The sequence below is a fragment of the Myotis brandtii genome, unplaced genomic scaffold (assembly GCF_000412655.1).
Source record: "Myotis brandtii unplaced genomic scaffold, ASM41265v1 scaffold453, whole genome shotgun sequence".
Taxonomy (NCBI): Eukaryota; Metazoa; Chordata; class Mammalia; order Chiroptera; family Vespertilionidae; genus Myotis; species Myotis brandtii.
In genome coordinates, this window is record NW_005367314.1 from 337318 (window position 1) to 356717 (window position 19400).

General features: G+C 39.8%; 1 protein-coding gene across 3 annotated transcripts in view; it reads right to left on the reverse strand.

Annotated features, from left to right (window-relative positions):
- Positions 1–19400, reverse strand: part of MTHFD2L (methylenetetrahydrofolate dehydrogenase (NADP+ dependent) 2-like) — a 98654-nt gene that overhangs the window by 10330 nt on the left and 68924 nt on the right. For all 3 annotated transcript variants that reach the window (XM_005874815.2, XM_005874814.2, XM_014546595.1), the window contains one exon: positions 12556–12681. In XM_005874815.2, coding sequence (XP_005874877.1) covers positions 12556–12681 — 126 coding nt within the window. The remainder of the gene's footprint in view (positions 1–12555; positions 12682–19400) is intronic.

The window sequence follows — 19400 nt, forward strand, 5'->3', positions numbered from 1 at the left end:
GACATCATTTTATTATTCTTACTTGATGACAGGCACTATTCAATATCAGGACAAGAACTATAGTTTAGGAGCAGAAGTTATTAATTTTAGGTGATGGCAAGGATGATGGAAGAAACTAGGTGTTCAGTGTTCATCTGTGCTTCCAAAATCCAGGGGTGACACATGCTTACAAGGTTTAGAAATATTACTCATAAAGAACACGCACTAACAGAAACATAAGGGACATTAAAACGCCCTTTCACAGTTTTGATAAGAAAAAGGAAGAAGTATGTGATCATGAACCTTTGGCCCTGACAACCCATGCTTCATGACAGGTGTCTCTGGCTTGTGTGTTCCATGTCATTATTTTCTCTGGAAACTTTATGTTTGCAAGTTCCCAGGGCCTGGGCTTAATAGTGCAAACTCTCACCAAAGTGCTTTCTTTGTTAAGAAAACTCACTGATTCTCAGGCAGATAGTGCATTTCTGCATCAGCACAGTATGTACCCAGAGGTCCCAAATAATGGAATTTCCAGGTGTATCTAAGCAGAATTAATTTTGCTAATACAATTTACAACTTGTATATTCTGGCAAAGTCAAAGAATATATTTGTGCTTCATACATCTATTTCTGGGTGGAGGAGGAGGAAGTGATGTCTCAAGTTTCTATAGGAACATTTCATTTCCCTTTGTATTCTGCCCAGCTCTCTGTCACTTTGAAGGAAGTTCTCTATTGCCCATGTCAGATTTCCAAAATGCTGCAACTCCCTTTGAAAACCAACTCCCTTCCCCAAAAGGAAAAGGGATGATTCCTTACCCATGGCAAGGCAGCAGAAGAAAAATTTATTGTTCCTCTCATGTAAATTTCCGCCTCCTAGTATATATGTGTAATTGTCTAAATTAAATGCTTGGAGAATTTTCCCATGCTTCTAAACGCAGGCCATTTAAGGCATGACCTCTTAAACATATCCAGTACAGTGAAGGGGAGACAAGCTTCAGGAGAATGAAATGCATGAATAACAACCAGAAAAACCTGTCTGGCATAGGTCTACAGAAATAGTATGACTCAGGAGGTAATATGGAAACCACTCCACTTTCTCATGTGGTTGATATAAAAATGACACTTAAGAGCATGATAAGCCAGAGGGAGGAAAGAGCTCCTGGACAAGTGAATGTCTCACCACTGAACTCTTGCAAGGCAACAAGAATCAGGTGCCCTAGAGGCAATTTACTATGCTTTCTCTTGCATTTATCTGATTGCCTGATTCCTGGGGTTTCTGTAAGATTTCCACATATATTAAGACATTCATTACCATGGCCCCCTGTGGTGCAGTAATGGGACTGGCAGGATTAATGCCCTAATGGGGTACAAGAGTATGACATTTGGATCCACATTTATATACCAACTAGAGGCCTGGTGCACAGATTCGTGCACCAGTGGGGTCCCTCGGCCTGGCCTGTGCCCTCTTGCAATCTGGGACCCCTCGGGGAATGTTGGAGAGCTGGTTTTGGCCTGATCCCCACAGGCCAGGGCGAGGGACCCCACCGGTGCACAGGCCCTGGGCCTCTAGTATGCATATACGATCTTTGGTTAATGTCTTCCCACCCTCTCCCCTCTCCTTCCCTCTGAGATTCATCAGTCTGTTCCATGTTTCCATGCCTGTGCGTTGAACATCTACGCCCTGAAGGTCAATGTGCGTCATTGCTACTGGTTGAATGGTCGAATGGTCATTTAGGCTTTTATATATATAGATTGTTTTGGCCTCATTAGGTTGGTGATCTGTACTTACAAATAGTTCCTTCCCCTAGTTCCCATGCTATCTGTGTGTGTAGGGTGGCTAAGCAATTTTTTTTTTTTGCTTTAGTTACTTTTCTCTTTATAGTAAATCAAATAGATATATATCTAGTTACCTGCTTCACAGATGTGAATACATACAAATACTGCTCACACCACATAGAAGGCTTTCAGTGGAGCCAAATAACAAATCAGTAATGCCATGGAAGTTCGAAATTTCTTTTCATGAACTCTATGATCCACTAGTGGAACCTCCTCTCTGACCACGGATGCTGTTGGCTCTCATTGCCAGTTTCTATTTTGGAAATCAGGAGTAGTGATCACTGCTATGATATTTCTAGTACTCTATCAAAATGACTGAAAATATCTTTCTTTCATTACTTTCTTAAAAAAACAAAATCATCATTTACTCCTATTATCCTCTCCAATCCATTTCCTTCAAGCCAATGAATATTTCTATTCTATGGTAGAAAATCTGTAAGCTACATAGTCTGTTTGGCGTATCCTCAAAATCCCCTGGCAGAGCCGTTGGTGATCTGTACTTACAAATAGTTCCTTCCCCTAGTTCCCATGCTATCTGTGTGTGTAGGGTGGCTAAGCAATTTTTTTTTTTTTGCTTTAGTTACTTTTCTCTTTATAGTAAATCAAATAGATATATATCTAGTTACCTGCTTCACAGATGTGAATACATACAAATACTGCTCACACCACATAGAAGGCTTTCAGTGGAGCCAAATAACAAATCAGTAATGCCATGGAAGTTCGAAATTTCTTTTCATGAACTCTATGATCCACTAGTGGAACCTCCTCTCTGACCACGGATGCTGTTGGCTCTCATTGCCAGTTTCTATTTTGGAAATCAGGAGTAGTGATCACTGCTATGATATTTCTAGTACTCTATCAAAATGACTGAAAATATCTTTCTTTCATTACTTTCTTAAAAAAACAAAATCATCATTTACTCCTATTATCCTCTCCAATCCATTTCCTTCAAGCCAATGAATATTTCTATTCTATGGTAGAAAATCTGTAAGCTACATAGTCTGTTTGGCGTATCCTCAAAATCCCCTGGCAGAGCCTTGATCTCAATAGTTATAACCCAAGATACTACAACATAAAATTTCCCTCTCATAGATCTTTGTATTTTAATATGAGGCCCTGAGAAACAACTGCAAAAAAAATCTCATCATATAGTGTAAGAATAAAAGGACTTGCAGGGGCATCAGGCACTTCTCTTGTTCTTGTGGATGCCCTTTTTGTGCTTCAATTTTAACTCTTCACTGTAAGAGTATATCAATCAATGTTAAATATATTATACTGCTCTGGAAGGTGAAGCTCGGCTGGTTGGGTGTTGTCCCATGCACCAAAAGATTGCTGGTTTGATTCCAGCTCAAGGTACATACCCAGGTTGCAGGCTCAAGCCCCAGTAGGGGGCATGCAAGAGGCAGCCGGATGGTGTTACACTCTCACATTGATGTTTCTCTCTCTTCCTCTCCCTCTCTTTCTAAAAATCAATAAACTATTCTTAAAAAAAAAAAAAGACCTAGACTTCATAATGAGCATCTTGTCCATAATGAGCAACAATGGAGATAGTTTGCTCACTGATGACAGGGATCTTGTAGTGACTATCAGTGGCTCTACCTGTTTTGTGAAATGACCTGTATGGGTACTATGATCACAGTGTTAGTAACAGTGTCTCTAACAGAGGCATTTGCAAATTTCCATCAACTTTTTCAAAATGATTGGACAAGATCACTTCTGGGTTTAAGTGTTAGGTCTTCCCTTATACCAAAGCTGGACTTTTGGGCTACCTTGTAATCATCTACCATAAATAGTTGATATTTTGAGTCAAACTGATCAACTGTATTATTATGAACTGATTGTTTGTGTCCCTCCAAAATTCATATGTTGCAATCCTAATCTCCAATGTGATGGTATTAGGAGGTGGGGCCTTGGGTGGTGATTAGGCCATGAGGGTGGAGCCCTCATGAAAGGGATTAATGCTTTTTTTTTAAAGACCCTAGGGAGCTCTCTCACTCTTTGTGCCATGTGGGGATAGAATGAGAAGTTAGCTGTCTGTAACCCGGATGTGGATCCTCAACACCACCTGACTATGGTAGCACCCCGATCTTGGACTTCCAACATCCCCAACTATAAGAAATAAAAACTTGTTGTTTATGCTGCTCAGGCTATGGTAATTTACTATATCAGGCCAAACTGACTAAGACATATATCTATATATAAAAGCCTAAGCAACCGGCCGACCAGCTGACTGGCTGTCCAGCCAGTATTTATGATGCACAATGACCATAAGGGGGCAGATGCTCAATGCACAGGCATGAAAACACGGAACAGACTGATGAATCTCAGAGGGAAGGGGGGAGGGTGGGAAGAGATTAACGAAAAATCTTATATGCATACTAGAGGCCCGGTGCATGGATTCGTGCACCGGTGGGGTCCCTGAGCCTGGCCTGCGGGGATTGGGCTGAAACTGTCTCTCTGACATCCTCCGAGGAGTCCCAGATTGCGAGAGGGTGCAGGCCAGGCCGAGAAACCCCACCAATGCACGAATCTGCACCGGGCCTCTAGTCATCAAATAAAATGATTAACACTGAAAACAGTTGGTAGGGAGTAAGTTTAATTTGCGGGTTGTTTTTTTGTTTTGTTTTTTGTTGTTGTTGTGTTTTTTTGTTTTGTTTTTTTTTACAATATCATAGATTAATAGTTTTGTAAAAGTGATATAGTTAAAAAATAGTCCTATGTCCTTAGATTTTGGTAATAGGCTCTTAGTTTTCCATCTTGTACAACACACACTTGGGAGTAAATAGTGCTGAAAATACTTCAAAATAAGCTTGTTTTAACATGTAATCTAGAGAATATAAGTTCTGTGAGGCAGGGACTATGCCTGGTACCTTGAAGGTGTGTTGGGTGAGAAATATGTGTTGAGTCAATCAACAATGACTCAATGTATGTATCATTATTAGATCTGGGTTGCTATAGATTAATACTTTGTTTGATGTTACCTTGAGTAGGAGTTTTGTTGCCATTAAGGCAACTTTAAAGAATTATCTCTGTAAGAGTAATACTTGACATTTATAAGTGCAGAGGATGGTCATACAAATGACCAATGATCTGACTAAGATGACTGAGAGCTGATGTGGGATGGAGATACAAAAGAAATGCAGGGCAAGAAGTTTGCCTTACAGAGGCATAATGTATAGTAGGTAAGAACTAAGTAAAAGTTCAAGGTGGTAAAGGGTTAAGAGCAAAATGAGTAAGTTAGATGAGATCTGCTTAGGAGTTGAGAAGATGGGGATAAGTATGAGTCTCTTAAGTTGATTCATATGACTTTTGGGTAAAGAACAGACTTGATGTAATTACACAGAAGAGAGCTGAGGCCGGAAAGTAAAGAAGAGCAGGGTGGTAACTGAAATGTGAAGTTATATATTTCTAGATTAGTACTATAGTGGGGATGGAGAGAAAAGGTGAGTAGTGTGCACATACATAAACACACACAAACTATTTTCTGCCAGCCATATGCTTAGCAAGTCGCATACATCAGCTCATGTGAGGTGATTATTTCATTTAATCTTCACAACAACTTTTTAAGATAGGTATTATTACCTCAGTTTTCAGATGATAAAATCAAGTCTCAGAGAGGTGAAGTGATTTGCCTAATTGTTTTAAGCAACAGAGCTAAGCTTGAAACCTCAGTCAGCCTGACTCCATAATCTCTTATGAAAGGTTGGACATAATATAAAAAAAGCATGGGGTGAAAGGTAACGCTTAGGCTTCAAATGTGGAGCACTATGAATATACAAGACATCTAGAAGCAACTGTAATAAGAGAAAATATAGATGAAAACTGCTTTAAGAGCACTCCAGATGTTTTAGTTCCATTTCTAGTACTTTCTCAGAAACATAGTACTAGGCTTCCACATAATTTTAGATCCTCTTCTGTCCTCATGTTTCTAATATTGGGTTTCAAATTTGAGGAATAAATCTGACCAAATGGAGTCCCAAATTATAGGGTCCCTTTTGCTGTAGGAGAGGTTTCCTGTCCAGTGGAGATCCTTTGGAAGGATGCAAGGTAAGGCTCCAGCTATTCTGGCCACAATTGTTACAATATCATACTTTACTCATTTAACATGCAATGCTGGGCCTACTATTGAGTATGAAAGACTTTTTGTAATTTTTTTCTTCCTTGCCTTTGATCTGCTGCTCCCTCTACCTGAAAAGAGTCCCTTTTCCCTCTGCCAACTCTTTACGTAATTACACATACTTAGGTGAAATTCATTGATCCTTTCAGACTCATCTCAAAAGGATTCTAGAATTGCCACCTTCCCTCTTGTGTATTTGAAAATTCTTAAGAGTCATACTTGATTCTTCTCTTTCTTTTATACCTAATCATTTACCCAATCATTCTAACTCTCCTTTTAAATTATAATACCATCTAACCACGTCTTAACACAGTCATCCATTACCAAGCTCAATTTGGATAATTTCTTATTTGGATAATTAGAATAGCCTCCTAATAGTTACCCTATCTATACCCTTACTTCTCTACCATCTATTTGCTATTCAGTAGCCAGTGATCCTGCTAAAACACAAGTCCACTGTTATTTTTTCCCCAAAAAATCCTCTAGTGGCTATCCATTGCACTTAGAAAATCCAAATTCTTTTCCATGGTCCACAGGCCCCACATGATATGGCACCCTTGCTGCTACCTCTTGAGCTCCACCAGGCATGCTGCTCCTCGAGGTCTTCACACTTGTTGTTCCAGATGCCTGGCATGTTCCTCTCCCACATATCCACACGTCTCTCTCCCTCATTTTGTTCAGGTCAGAGGTGAGCCTTTCCTGACTACCCTTTCTAAACAACCTCACTCCACAATTTTCTAACCCCCCTCATTTTGTTTAATTTTTGTAACACTAAACACTGCCTAAGATATTATATTAATATGTATGTATTTATTTATTATTTGTCTCCTCCAATTAGAAGGTAAGCTACCCGTGGGTAAGGATTTGCCTATTTAGGTCACTATTGTGTCCCAAGTGCCTATAACAATGTCTGACACATAGCATCTTCCCACCCCTGCCAGTATCCCAGTCACAAACCCTGCTCTGGCCTCTAGGGATTCCTGAGAGGGCCATGGGCAACGTCTCCTCTTCCCACTGTCTTCCTCAACTCTATTTGCAAAAGAGTGTTGTGAGAGGTCAGAGAAGCCCCTGGGCCTCTACTGGGCTGGGAATTATGGTTCAGGAAGAATTTGCTAATAGGAGTGGGCTCAGCTATGTGTCCCCTCCAAGGCTTGGGGTGTCTCATTTCTGGTACAGTTTCAGAAAAGAGCGAGTTGTAGGACGGAGAGTAGACAGACAGATCAGCTCAGGGTCTGTGCCTTCTCTTTCCCCCTCATTTTCCAGGGAAGCTGGGCTAAGGACCCTCTTTTCCTCCCTCTCTAGGACCACCCCTTTGTATCTACACAATAGGAAAAGGACAGCCGCTTCAATAAATGGTGCTGGGATAAATGGATAACCCCATGCAGAAAAATGAAACTGGACTCTATCTCACACCACTCACAAAAATTAACCCAAAATAGATTAAATATTTAAACATAAGATACCATAAAACTCCTAGAAGAAAACATAGGAAAAAAGCTCATTGACATTGGTCTTGGCAATGATTTCTTGAATATGTCACCAAAAGCATAAGTAACAAAAGCAAAAAACAACAAGTGGGATTACATTAAACTAAAGAGTTCCTGCACAACAAAAATAAACAACAAAATTAAAAGGCAACTGATAGAATAGGAGAATATGGTTTGTAAACCATATATGGATAAGGGGTTAATATCCAAAATATATAAAGATCTCACACAAGTCAATAACAAAATACCAAACAATCCAATTAAAAAATGGGCCAAGAAGCCAAATAGAATTTTCCAAAGAAGGCATCCAAATGGCCAACAGGAACATAAAAAGATGCTCAACATCATCAATCATCAGGAAAATGCAAATCAAAACCACAATGTGATATTACCTCACACCTGTTAGAATGCCCACTATCAAAAAGACAAAGGATAAATGTTGGCCAGGATGTAAAGAAAAGGGATATATATATATATATATATATATATATATATATATATATATTTTTCAGAGAGAGAGAGCGAGAGAGAGAGAGAGAGACAAGAGAGGGAATCATTGATCGGCTGCCTCCCGCATGCCCTCCACTGGTGATCGAGCCCACAACCCGGGCATGTGCCCCTGACCAGAATCGAACCCAGGACCCTTCAGACTGCAGGCCGGTGCTCTATCCACTGAGCAAAACTAGCTAGGGCAAGAAAAGGGAACTCTTGTGCACTGTCTGAGGTATTGCAAATTGGTATAGCCACTATGAAAAACAGTATGGAGGTCCCACAAAAAATTAAAAATACAACTACCATTTAATCCAGCAATCCCACTCTGGGTATATCCATGGGCTCTATTCTAACAGCAGGTAACTTGCCCCACCCAGGGAGGCATACGCACAAGAACCTTAGTATTGAATCAGGAGATATGCAAAGTCTTGGGAGCCCTGTGCAACCCTGGGCTCTGGAATGGAAACCAAGGCTTTTTTTGTAGATTTGCCTCCGGTTCCTGAAAATATGACTCAGGCCTCCTTGCCTTGGGCTGCCTTAGTGTACCACTGCCCCAACTACTGGGGACTTTGTGGACTATGGCAGTGGCAATAGCCCAATCTCCCAAGGCCAGGGGTCCTGGATTCAAAGCAGACTCCCACTCTGTGGCCCACCTATCAACTAGTATGGCCCAATTCAGCTGTGGTTGGCCTGCCCTTTGTTGCTACCCCATCTGTCTGGCATCCCAGCCTCACCCCCAACCTGTCCTGGGACATTCTATACATGTCCATAAGTTTGCCTTCAGTAAATCCCTCTAGCTGTATATTTAGAGTCTTTCAAATGGCAAATGCAGACATTGTCAATATCTCCTGATCAGCTATTTCAAATTTCCCCTTCAGTATCATCACTCTTCATTTACTTCCTGGTAATTCCCTCTTTCCATGATCTATGTTTGTAAAATGTCATGAGGTCTATCACTGGGGGACAAGGAGTCAACAGAACTGTGCACTTTATTATCTGAACTGAATGTGCCAGAGCCAATCACCAACACACTTAGAAACTTGTGACATGATTGGTCACAACCCACATTAGATATTTACATAATACTTTTTGGACTGAGGACCTAGCAGTGAAGTTTGCACTTTATGCAATTATAGTTAACACTAGAGGCCTGGTGCATGAAATTTTTGCACTTGGGGGGGTGTCCCTCATCCCAGCCTGCACCCTCTCCAATCTGGGACCCCTCGGGGGATGTACGGTTGCCAGTTAGGCCTAAACTGGCGGTTGGACATCCCTCTAACAATCCAGGACTGCTGGCTCCCAACCGCTCGCCTGCCTGTCTGCCTGATTGCCCCTAACTGCTTCTGCCTGCCAGCCTGATCACCCCCTAACCACTCCCCTGCCAGCCTGATTGACACCTAACTGCTCCCCTGATGGCTTGATTGCTCCCAACTGCCCTCCCCTGCCAGCCCGATTGCCCCCAACTGGCCTCCCCTGATGGCCCGGTCTCCTCCAACTGCCCTCCCCTGCAGGCCTGGTCCCCCCCAACTGCTCTCCCCTGCAGGCCTGGTTGCCCCTAACTGCCCTCTCCTGCTGGCCTGATCGCCTACAACTGCCCTCTCCTGCCGGCCATCTTGTGGCTGTGGGCACCGCCATCTTTGAGGGAAGGGCAGTCAATTAGCATATTCCCTCATTATTGGCTGTGGGCGCCACCATCTTTGTGATGGTGTGAGGGTCAATTAGCATATTTCCTCTTTATTAGATAGGATACCACTAAAATTCAAACTTCTTTGTTGGGAGACTAGTGTTATGTAGCTAAATCATGGTAACTGAAATCTCTGCACACCAGAACCAAGCAAAGTGAGGATTGCTATACACCAAAGCACTGTCCAAGCACATTTGAAACTTGATATATACATATCCTGGGGGTTAAATTAAAAAGTGACTTTATGCATTAACCATGTAAAGTACAAAATAGTGGAGATGTAGCATGGGTGGGGAATGTCCGGCCCGTGGGCCATATAAGGCCCGTGAAATCATTTGGCCTCGCCCTGCCAAGGCATTAGGGGTGAGTTAATTTAATGTTTGACCAAATACCAGTATAGCAGGCTAATTTTTAAGTTGATAATTTTATATGGCCCTCGAATGATGTTATAAATATCCCAATGGTCCTTGACAGAAAAGTTTCCCCTCTCCTGCAATAGAGGGTAGAAATTGCAAGAGTCTGGCTGTGAACAAATGGTGCTACATGACTATGTCATCTCAGGCATGATGCTCAGGGTCTGTGTGCCTCTATAAACTAGGGATAGTGATAACACCTACCTTAAGGGGTTCATAAAAAATTAATAATTAATGCAAGAGGATGAGAACAGTACCTAGCACATTGAAAGAATCTCAAACACTAGCTACTGTTATTACTAAATGAAGAACAATACAAATGCCCCCATCTTCTCAGGTCATTTGTAGAAAAGCCTCTCATATTTTCTTTTCCCTCAATATAATTTTCTTCTAGATTTTCCTGTCACCTCTTCAAGAATATTGGCAAATCTGTGACTGAGGTGGTAGGGAGTTGTTGGAGCAGTAGTGGAGAGATGGAAAATTGTTTCTCTCAATGTCACCTTTAGTCCTGAACACTATACAATGCCATTACCCTAAAAAAAGTTATTCTATTCTATTCTGGGCTCAGAAGGAGGAGAAAAATAAAAAAAGGAAGAAGAGAATGAAGCAGAGGAAAATTGAGAACAGGAAACCTACGTAGATGAAGAAAGATGTGCTCTAGAGAAAATAATACCTACACCAAAACACAAACCTGACATTACAGTAAAAAAGAAAAAAGGGTATTTTTATGTTTTCTTTTGTCAAGAACTATAGTTAATACAAGCTTTATAAAATATCACTCTTTTGAGAGAGTGATTCAAACTGAGGCCAATACATCTAATAATGAAGATTACAAATAGGCATCTGAATTTTCTTAGAAATAAAATAGATAAAATGATTCCTGGTTTTATAAATTATTAAATTTGCAATTATTTACATACTTTTAATATTCCTCTAATAGGTCATTGATGAAATTATTCTTTAAAAAATTATTCCCATCAAAGTAATCTACTTGACGTCAGTTGTCCTGTTTCCTTTATTAGTAAGCCAAAGATTTCAGCAAGGACAATTTCCTTCAGCACTTGATTTTATCTACATCCGTTTTGTTGATCTTGGCTATAGTTCTAGTGAAACTTTCACCAATACTCACAAGGCAGCCACACTTTCCCTATGGCAATTAGCAGCCAAATGCTACCTTATAAGTTTTGTGTCACAACCCAAGTTAAAAGTTCCTCCTTCTCAGCCAAGGGATCGGCCCTCACCTCAGGTTAAGTCCTGAAGAACAACATGAAGAACGACATGTCAAAACCTACCACTTGCCTGCTCCTCTGGGTGGCTGAGTCATGGCCTACATGGCAAGGTCTTCTTTACTAAGTACAGGTCTTCCTTAGGCCTCTAGCTCCATGAACCAGCAATGTAGCAAGAGTGAGATTTTTAGGATCAGAAAAATCTGACCTTACAAACGTTTATGGGGTTTTACACAATCATTTGGTAGCACTCAGTTGAATGTACAATATATACCAAGCATTAGGACTAGAAGGAGCCATTCTATCATTTAACTGATAATAACAACGATGCCCAGAGAGGTTGCAAAGTTAGTGGGTTAGAATACCAGGTCTAAAAGCACCTCTTCAGAGTCCCAGACAAATGCTCTTTCCTGTCCATTTCATGGCTTGTTTCTCATTGTGATTTCTTTTTTTTTATTTCATTATATACTTTGATACACAACCACAATTGAATTTAATAGATTCTACCAAGTGGAGTAGTTTGCCAGCTGAAGTGCACTAAGCATATGCACTCACCCCCAAATGCTCATTTTAAAATATTTTCAGAATATCCTCATGAGCAAAAAAAATATTCTTAGCTAATCATAAGAATGCATGGAAATGATGTGAGACCAACACATCATATAAGAGAAAGGTCTTATAAGATATGGTGAACTGCTGGGTAAGTTTATCCCACAAGCACAGTCAAGGTTATGAACTGAAAACATCCCAGCTTTTCTTGCCTCAAGCTGGTTATCATGTGCTGTCTATGCCATCTGGTGCATCATAAGTGTGTGGTGATTTTTACAATCAACACAGGGTAACTGTAATGTTATCAAGAAGCAGAATGACAGTGCAAGAAAAATAGGAAATAGGGTCAAGACTTGAAATATATTCTCATTCTTTCAAGTTGAGACATTCAAATAAATTATTGCTATCTGACATTAGTGACTGAGCATGAAAAGTGAAATAAAGAAATGGGGTCATTTCCTAAAGAGATCAACAGGTACACATAACACACACATACACAGACAGACACGCATGTTCCCTTGGAGAGCCAGCTTACTGGACTGGGAGCTCCATCCATGCAGGGAGCCTATGACAGCCTAGGAGGGCAACAGTGTGCGGTTTGATAAGCTCCAACTGCACTTCGCTCTTATTCACCATGCTGCCCTCAGAGGAAAGAGTCACACTGATTAATAATATTGCCGCCATCAAATAGAAACTTTCTCTTTCTACTATCAAAACACAAAGAATACAATCTTTCTTTACCTTTACTTATCAAGAATGATATAATTTATTACCTTCAAAGTCCACATCTCCAACTAATTTTATCTTTTCTGTTACTGGGTCGTGGACATAGTTGATACCCACATCAATTACAGCAGCACCTTCTTTAATCATATCAGATGTGATCAACTTTGGAATACCTAGAAGCAAAACAGAGTTATAAAACACTCTAGAAAAGTCTTAAAATTGGTGGTGAGTATAAAAAAGGTTTACACATCTAATATTTTTGTTGTCATGGCTTTAAAAAATACACAAAAACTGTTTCTAAAACAACAACAACAAAAACTGTTCCTAACTGTATTGATCATTTCTGATTAAGCAGAAAAAATGTGGGCTTCTGTGGATAACACCCTGCCAGGGTTTACCCTTTCACCTTTAAGATTGCCTACCAGACTTCTCCAAATGGGTACCTGTTTGAGCAGCATTCTTTAGTATATTTCATGTACTATAAATGGCATGGGGAGAATATGAAGATGAATGAGGCTCCTTCTGAGGTTTAGTGGAGTGAAAACAACTTGGAAATTGGAGGTAGACAAAGGGAAGAAAGGGAGGGAGGGATGAAAAGTATAAAAAATAATGATGATAATAATTCATATTCCTCAAGGTTATGGTAAACTGTAAAGTGCCATAAACATACTCCAAATGTGAAATGCTATCTTGAGCTTTCTTTTTATTTGTTCTTGGTTTCCCTGATTAATTACAGAGTATATGTCTCCATTCCAGTTTGAAAGATAGTTTTACAGAGATCTTATGTCACCATCTATTTTCTGTATTTTCACATTTTATCTCAAGTACTATACCAGCAAATGGCTAATGTTCTAGTTTTTTGGTTAGTAATCAACAAACCATTTCCAAACTTAGTGTCTTAAAACAGCAATTTATTATGTTTCATGGTTCTGGGGGTTGTCTGAGCTCAGCTGCATGGATCTTCCTGGGGATCTTTCATATAACTGGAGTCATAGTGGCTGAGGCTGGGGTCACCTGAAGATGTGACTGGCCCATTTCCAAAAAGGCTCACTCACATGTCTGCATTGATGCTCACAGTTGGCTGAGCTCAGCTGGGGCTGTCAGCTGGGGCCTACAGGTATGAATACTCCAGGTGGCTTAGGCTTCTCACAAACTGGCAGGTGGCTTCCTGGAATGAGTTTTCCAAGAATCAGGAATTACAAGCTGCCAGTCACTTAAGGCTGAAACCTGGAAACTGGCACAGTGTCACTTCTGCTATATTCTACCCTACAGAATCCACTTACATTTAAGAGGAGGGGTAGAGACTCCACTTCTCAGTGGGAGGAGAATCAGAGAATTTGTGGCCAACTTTACCACAATGCCTCTGGTAGACATTGTGTCTGGTAGGTGATTTACTCACCTTCACATTCTACATCCTTTGCAGGAAAAGAGTTACCTGTTGTGTTTTCAGAGGCTTTATTCTAGCATCTGAATGTATTCATTTAAGTATTCCAGATGGCTTAAATGTAACCTCATGACATATGATTTTCAGCGTTAGTAAGAATTTAAAGGCTATAAAGAAATAATCAGTGTCAAAATAGATATAGTTATCTCATAGGTCCCTCGGTCACATAGTGATATAACCAATGAAGCATCAATGGAGATATTTTCCTCCTGCTTTCCCATTCTGTCCCACAGACCTGTTCCTTTTTATTGGTTCTAGAATAGAAATTTAATATTGCTCCAAGATAATAATAAAGTCCTGTTTCTTTTTGGCATTCAATAGAAAAAGAAAACATGCATTCATGTGACTGCAGGAAATATTTTTAAGATGAAAATGTTGATGAAATACTTATTAAAATCTAACTACTATGCTTTTGAACTACTTATTAAAATCTGCTACTATGCTTTTGAAATACTTATTAAATTCTAGCTACTATACTCTCCTTCCCAATTGTAACTGTTCATAACAATTTTCAGAAAATATCAGATTGGCAATGGACAAATGCACAATTTTCAAAGTAGAGGGAAATGTGAGCTTTATTTTAATTCCCAGGAAAATTACAAAATACAAAAAAATTAAATATATGTTTATTTTTTTCTGATATGATGTTGTTTATTGTAGAAAATCTGGAAAATATCTAAAAATGTTAAGATAAAAATAAAAATCAATATAATCTTGCCATCCAAAGATAATAAGTATATTTTTATTGCATTTCTTTCTATGATTTCAAAATATTTCTATATTGGGTATAAAATGTGATGTCTGTAATTTTGTTTATATTGTGTTTCACTATGTATCTTAACACTTTGTCATTAAAATTAAATTGTGAGCATTTTCCCATTTCATCAATTATTTAAAATTTAAAAACCACATGGAATAACTTATAATGTGGATTACCATATTAAATTATTCAGCCCTGCATTTGTTCCAGTATTTTGTTGTTATAAATAATGCAGTGATGATCACTCCTATGTTCAGGAAACTACAGATGATTTCTTAATTGAAGCGTCAAATTTGAACCCTTATTAACAGCATGGAAAAACATAGATTGGATGAAAACTCTTATTGGTACAGTCATAGCTGTTTAAATAACATATTCTAAACTGTTGATCAATGCATCTGTAAGGTCCATTAGGTATTCCATGGAAAATATTTGTCAGTGACATTTTCAAAATTTGTATAAAGAACTTTGAAGAAGACATTGGCATGGTGGTAGTTATTTTCTCCTTGTCCACCTCCAGGTCCATTTTCTACCCTTGTCTGATCTACTCTATGCAGAGCTGAGGCTGATCCCTACAGAGGTCTTGTGTGCTTCCTACCAATCTTGGGACCCTGTCACTGCCATGAGAACAGGCTCCAGCTGGTCTCCTGGAGGATACAAATCCTGTGGAGGAGAGCCGAGTTGTCTCAGCAGAGACTGTCCTAGACCAGTCAGCCCCCAGCCAATGCTTGAGAGCCCAGTCAAGATCAGAGGAACAAGCCAAAGTCACCACAACTGACCTGCTGAACCAGAGACTCATGAGAATTTCCTTTTAAATGTTATTGTTTAAAGTGACTGAGTTGGTGGGGGGTTTTTTGTTGTTGTTTTGTTTTACAGAACAATAACTACATACCTTACATTCACGAATACAAAATTGGATAGAATAATTTGTAGGTAGCCACTTTGAAATAATGGACTATAAGTAGCATGAATTTGAAAATAAATATATAATTCTGAGGTGTTGTACTTGATTAAAACTCATTAAAAACTATTAGGCTATGATGCTAAGACGAATAGTGTCCAGATACAAGGAAGTAATGCTTTCCATTATATTTTTAGCAGACTCTCTCTCTCTGGAAGCATTGGCTGTAATCTAGAGAAGAATAATTAGAAAGGATCTAGAACTTATGTTATAAGAACAAATGCTGTCAAATGAGTTAGCTCAACTGTTTATCTGCAACAATATAAAAAAGCTTGTGCCACAATGTAAAGCAACTATATCATTAACCACACTGTTTAGCACTATTTAATTCAGCTAGCTTTATTTTTCCATAGCAAGACTTTTTCAATGAAGGCAAGAGGATGTTGATTTATATTCTGGCACAGCTCCCCGAGGACCTATAACATATAGTTCTCAAAGGGTGAGAAATAATCATGGGCCAGTCCTAGTCCACACATTGACTACCTCTGAAACAGAGGAACGGTTCAATAAACTCAGGCTGACTATCTCAGGAAAAAAATACAACCAAGTTCAAAACTCAATAATTGTGGCAGTGTCTTCAATATGTTAAACTGAACAGAAAATATATTTATTCCGTATGTTTTCAGAGGGAAGAATAAAGAAAGGAGGGAACAAAGGAAGGTAATAGATTTTAGATCAACAAAGAGATCAGCATGTCTTAAGAATAATAAAATATGCTACAAAGAAAAACTTTATATTGTGTTTATCCTTCATTACAAATATTTACAATAAGGTAAAAATGGGATAGAATTGGGAAGGTAAGGGATTCCTTCCAACTCTATGATTTAAACATTCTCTTTTGTCTAGTCATATTGGAAAAAAAAAGTTTCTTCTCACAATTAATTCATTTCTGAACGCTTATAGACTTCTGACCAAGTAAAAGGTCCAACTAAGAAAAGAAAGATATTAAAAATTCACTTAATGATTGAAATGATGAAAGACATAAAAATCTCTATTTTTATGTTAAATATTCTAAGTCATCCACTTACATTATTGTCTTGTAGAAGCAAATGATTGATGTAGTTAGTTCCCAAAGTATATAAGTGCAATATATTTAAATCCTTATCACTTGATAATAGTGAAAGGGCATTAAAAGCTATTTAAATGTTTGGTAAAGAAAAGACATACATATCATTAGGATGTGGAGTCAGATTTTTCTTTCTTTTTATAAAGTTGAAAATTATTTCAAGAGAATATTTCCTATGAGCTTTATGCTTTTTTATGTATGATAATTCCATTGAAGCCTCTCCTTAATTCTTATATAATTTGAAGGCTCAAGTATTATATGTGAGAACCGAAACCATCCACACCCATTAGCTTACTGTGTACATTAACATGACTTTACTATTCCACTGTCTTCACCAACATGACTTTATTACTAGTATTCCAGGAAACTCTCACTCAGAAGATAAAAGTTGCAAGTAATTTTTTATATCAGGAACTTAGAGAAAAATTCATTTTAATTAACATCAAACTGTCTGACTTTTCAGTAGATAGCATCAAATGACTATTCTCCAAGATTGTTAGAAAACCTTGCTTCAAAACCCTCTCCTTGTTTTGTCTACCAATCCTAAACTTTTACAGTATATTATGATCCTTACCCAATCTTAATCAAGCCTCTGCATTAAAAGATTTGCCTTAATGCAAACTTCAACATTTCCTAAATATCCCAACTTTGCTTCTATAACCTAAGATGCTACTAAAGCAATCTGGAACCCTGAAGATAAAAATATATCCCTGATTTGTGGACTTTGATGATTTGTTTGGTAGAAATATTCCTATATTGGCTAACTTCAAGTTACCAAGGTGACATCACTGAACAGGGAATTGGAAAGAAATGCTCAGGATCCAGCTTCTCAGCTGATCGGAGTTAGCTCAGCACACCGCGGCTCCTAAGGTGCTCCCTCATACTTCAGTAACCATAAACTCAGATCTGTCTTATCAATGGATTGTTTGGGTGGTATTTGGGAAGAGCCAGCATTCAACAATATTGGGGATCCACAAAGATCTAATTAAGAACTTCTCTTGTCCATGATCCAAGACCTCAACTTGGAAACCATGGATGCCCTCTGTGGCCCCTTGACCCTCTTGCTGGGACAGGGAGCTGTTGGTCTCTCTGATTGGGAAGATGAGTCTTGCATTTAATCTGAACTGACCTATTTTCATTACAGCTCCCTAAATGCTGAATTTATTTTGTCTCTCTGAATAAGAAGTCCCTTTTAGGAATCCTCTAATTACACAGTTAAAAAATGTTTATCCTTGGTAGAGATGGGTTTTATTACTTACAACACAATGTGGTTTTGTCGCTCTAATTTTTTATTCCATATCTATAAGGGACATTTTCACAGGAAGGGGATGGAGGTAAACTGAATGAATCTACTCTTCAAAATGACCCCAAGGACCAAAGAATTCAGTGTCTTTTGAACTTTGGAAAATCCTATAGAAAAATTTTGCCTCAGGTCCCTTAGCAAGATTTTATGAGAACTTTCTTCAGTCTTGTCTTGCTTTTATTTTCTGTGAAATATCTCCAGTCCTTTCTATCTACTGGGAACTGCAAATCAGTAGAGTCGGTTGGCAGCTGGAGATGGGCTAGAAATTAGGTGGTTGTGTGTGTGTATGGGGGAGGGGGGGCGGGGGAGGGCTGAGGCACAAGGAACACAAGCAGCACTTTCAATTGACCAGTCCTAACTCTCCCTACCTCAGTCTAAACTTAAGACTGTGCCCCTCTGAGGTAGATTACTGCTTCTTACATGTATTTTTAGACCATATCCCAAATTCTTATACTTACCTTCTAAATGGCATCATTTTACCAAGGATAATTTAGAACTATAGTAGCCATTCTGATGAACTTTTGATGTATACAAAAGAGAAACATGCAAATTGACTGTACCTCCACTATGCTCACAAGCCATGCCCACCAGCCAATCAGGAGCGAGTATGCAAATAAACCCAACCAAGATGTTGGCAGCCATGGAGCTGGAGAGAACAGGAGGCTTGGGTTGCCCCCAGCGATGGAGGAAGCCAAGCTTCCCGCCTACGCTGGCGGGACCTAGGCTCCCCTCAAGGCTACAAAGTTTCAATTATAGAAGTATCAATTATAGAAGATAAATAAATCCCAGATACCTGCTTCCAGCCGCTCTGACCTCCACTCAAGGAGGGTCTGGAAGCCTGGGTTGCCCGGGGCTGTGGCCAGCCTGCAAACAGCCATCAGTCCCTCACCCCGGCTGGCCAAGCACCCCAGTGGGGACCCCTTCCTGAAGGGAGTGTGGCCAGCCTGAAAACAGCCCTCAGCCCCTCACCAAGGCTGGCCACACCCTCATGGGGTGAGGGTCCCCGCTGGGGGGCTTGGCCAGCCTGCAAACAGCCATCAGCCCCTAACCCAGGCTTGCCAGGCTCCCCAGTGGGGACCCCCATCCTGAAGGGGGTGTGGCTAGCTTGAAAACAGCCCTCAGCCCCTCACCTAGGCTGGTCATGCCCCCCCAGCGAGGACCCTCACCCCATGGGGGCGTGGCTGGCCTGCTAACCACCACAGGCCCCTCGCCCAGGCCACCCCATGCCCCAAGGGAACCCCCACCCTGATCCGGGACACCCTTCAGGTCAAACCAGCTGGCCCCCACCCATGCACCAGGCCTCTATCTATACTAATAAAAGGGAAATATGCTAATTAGACTGGGAGACCTTCTAGGAG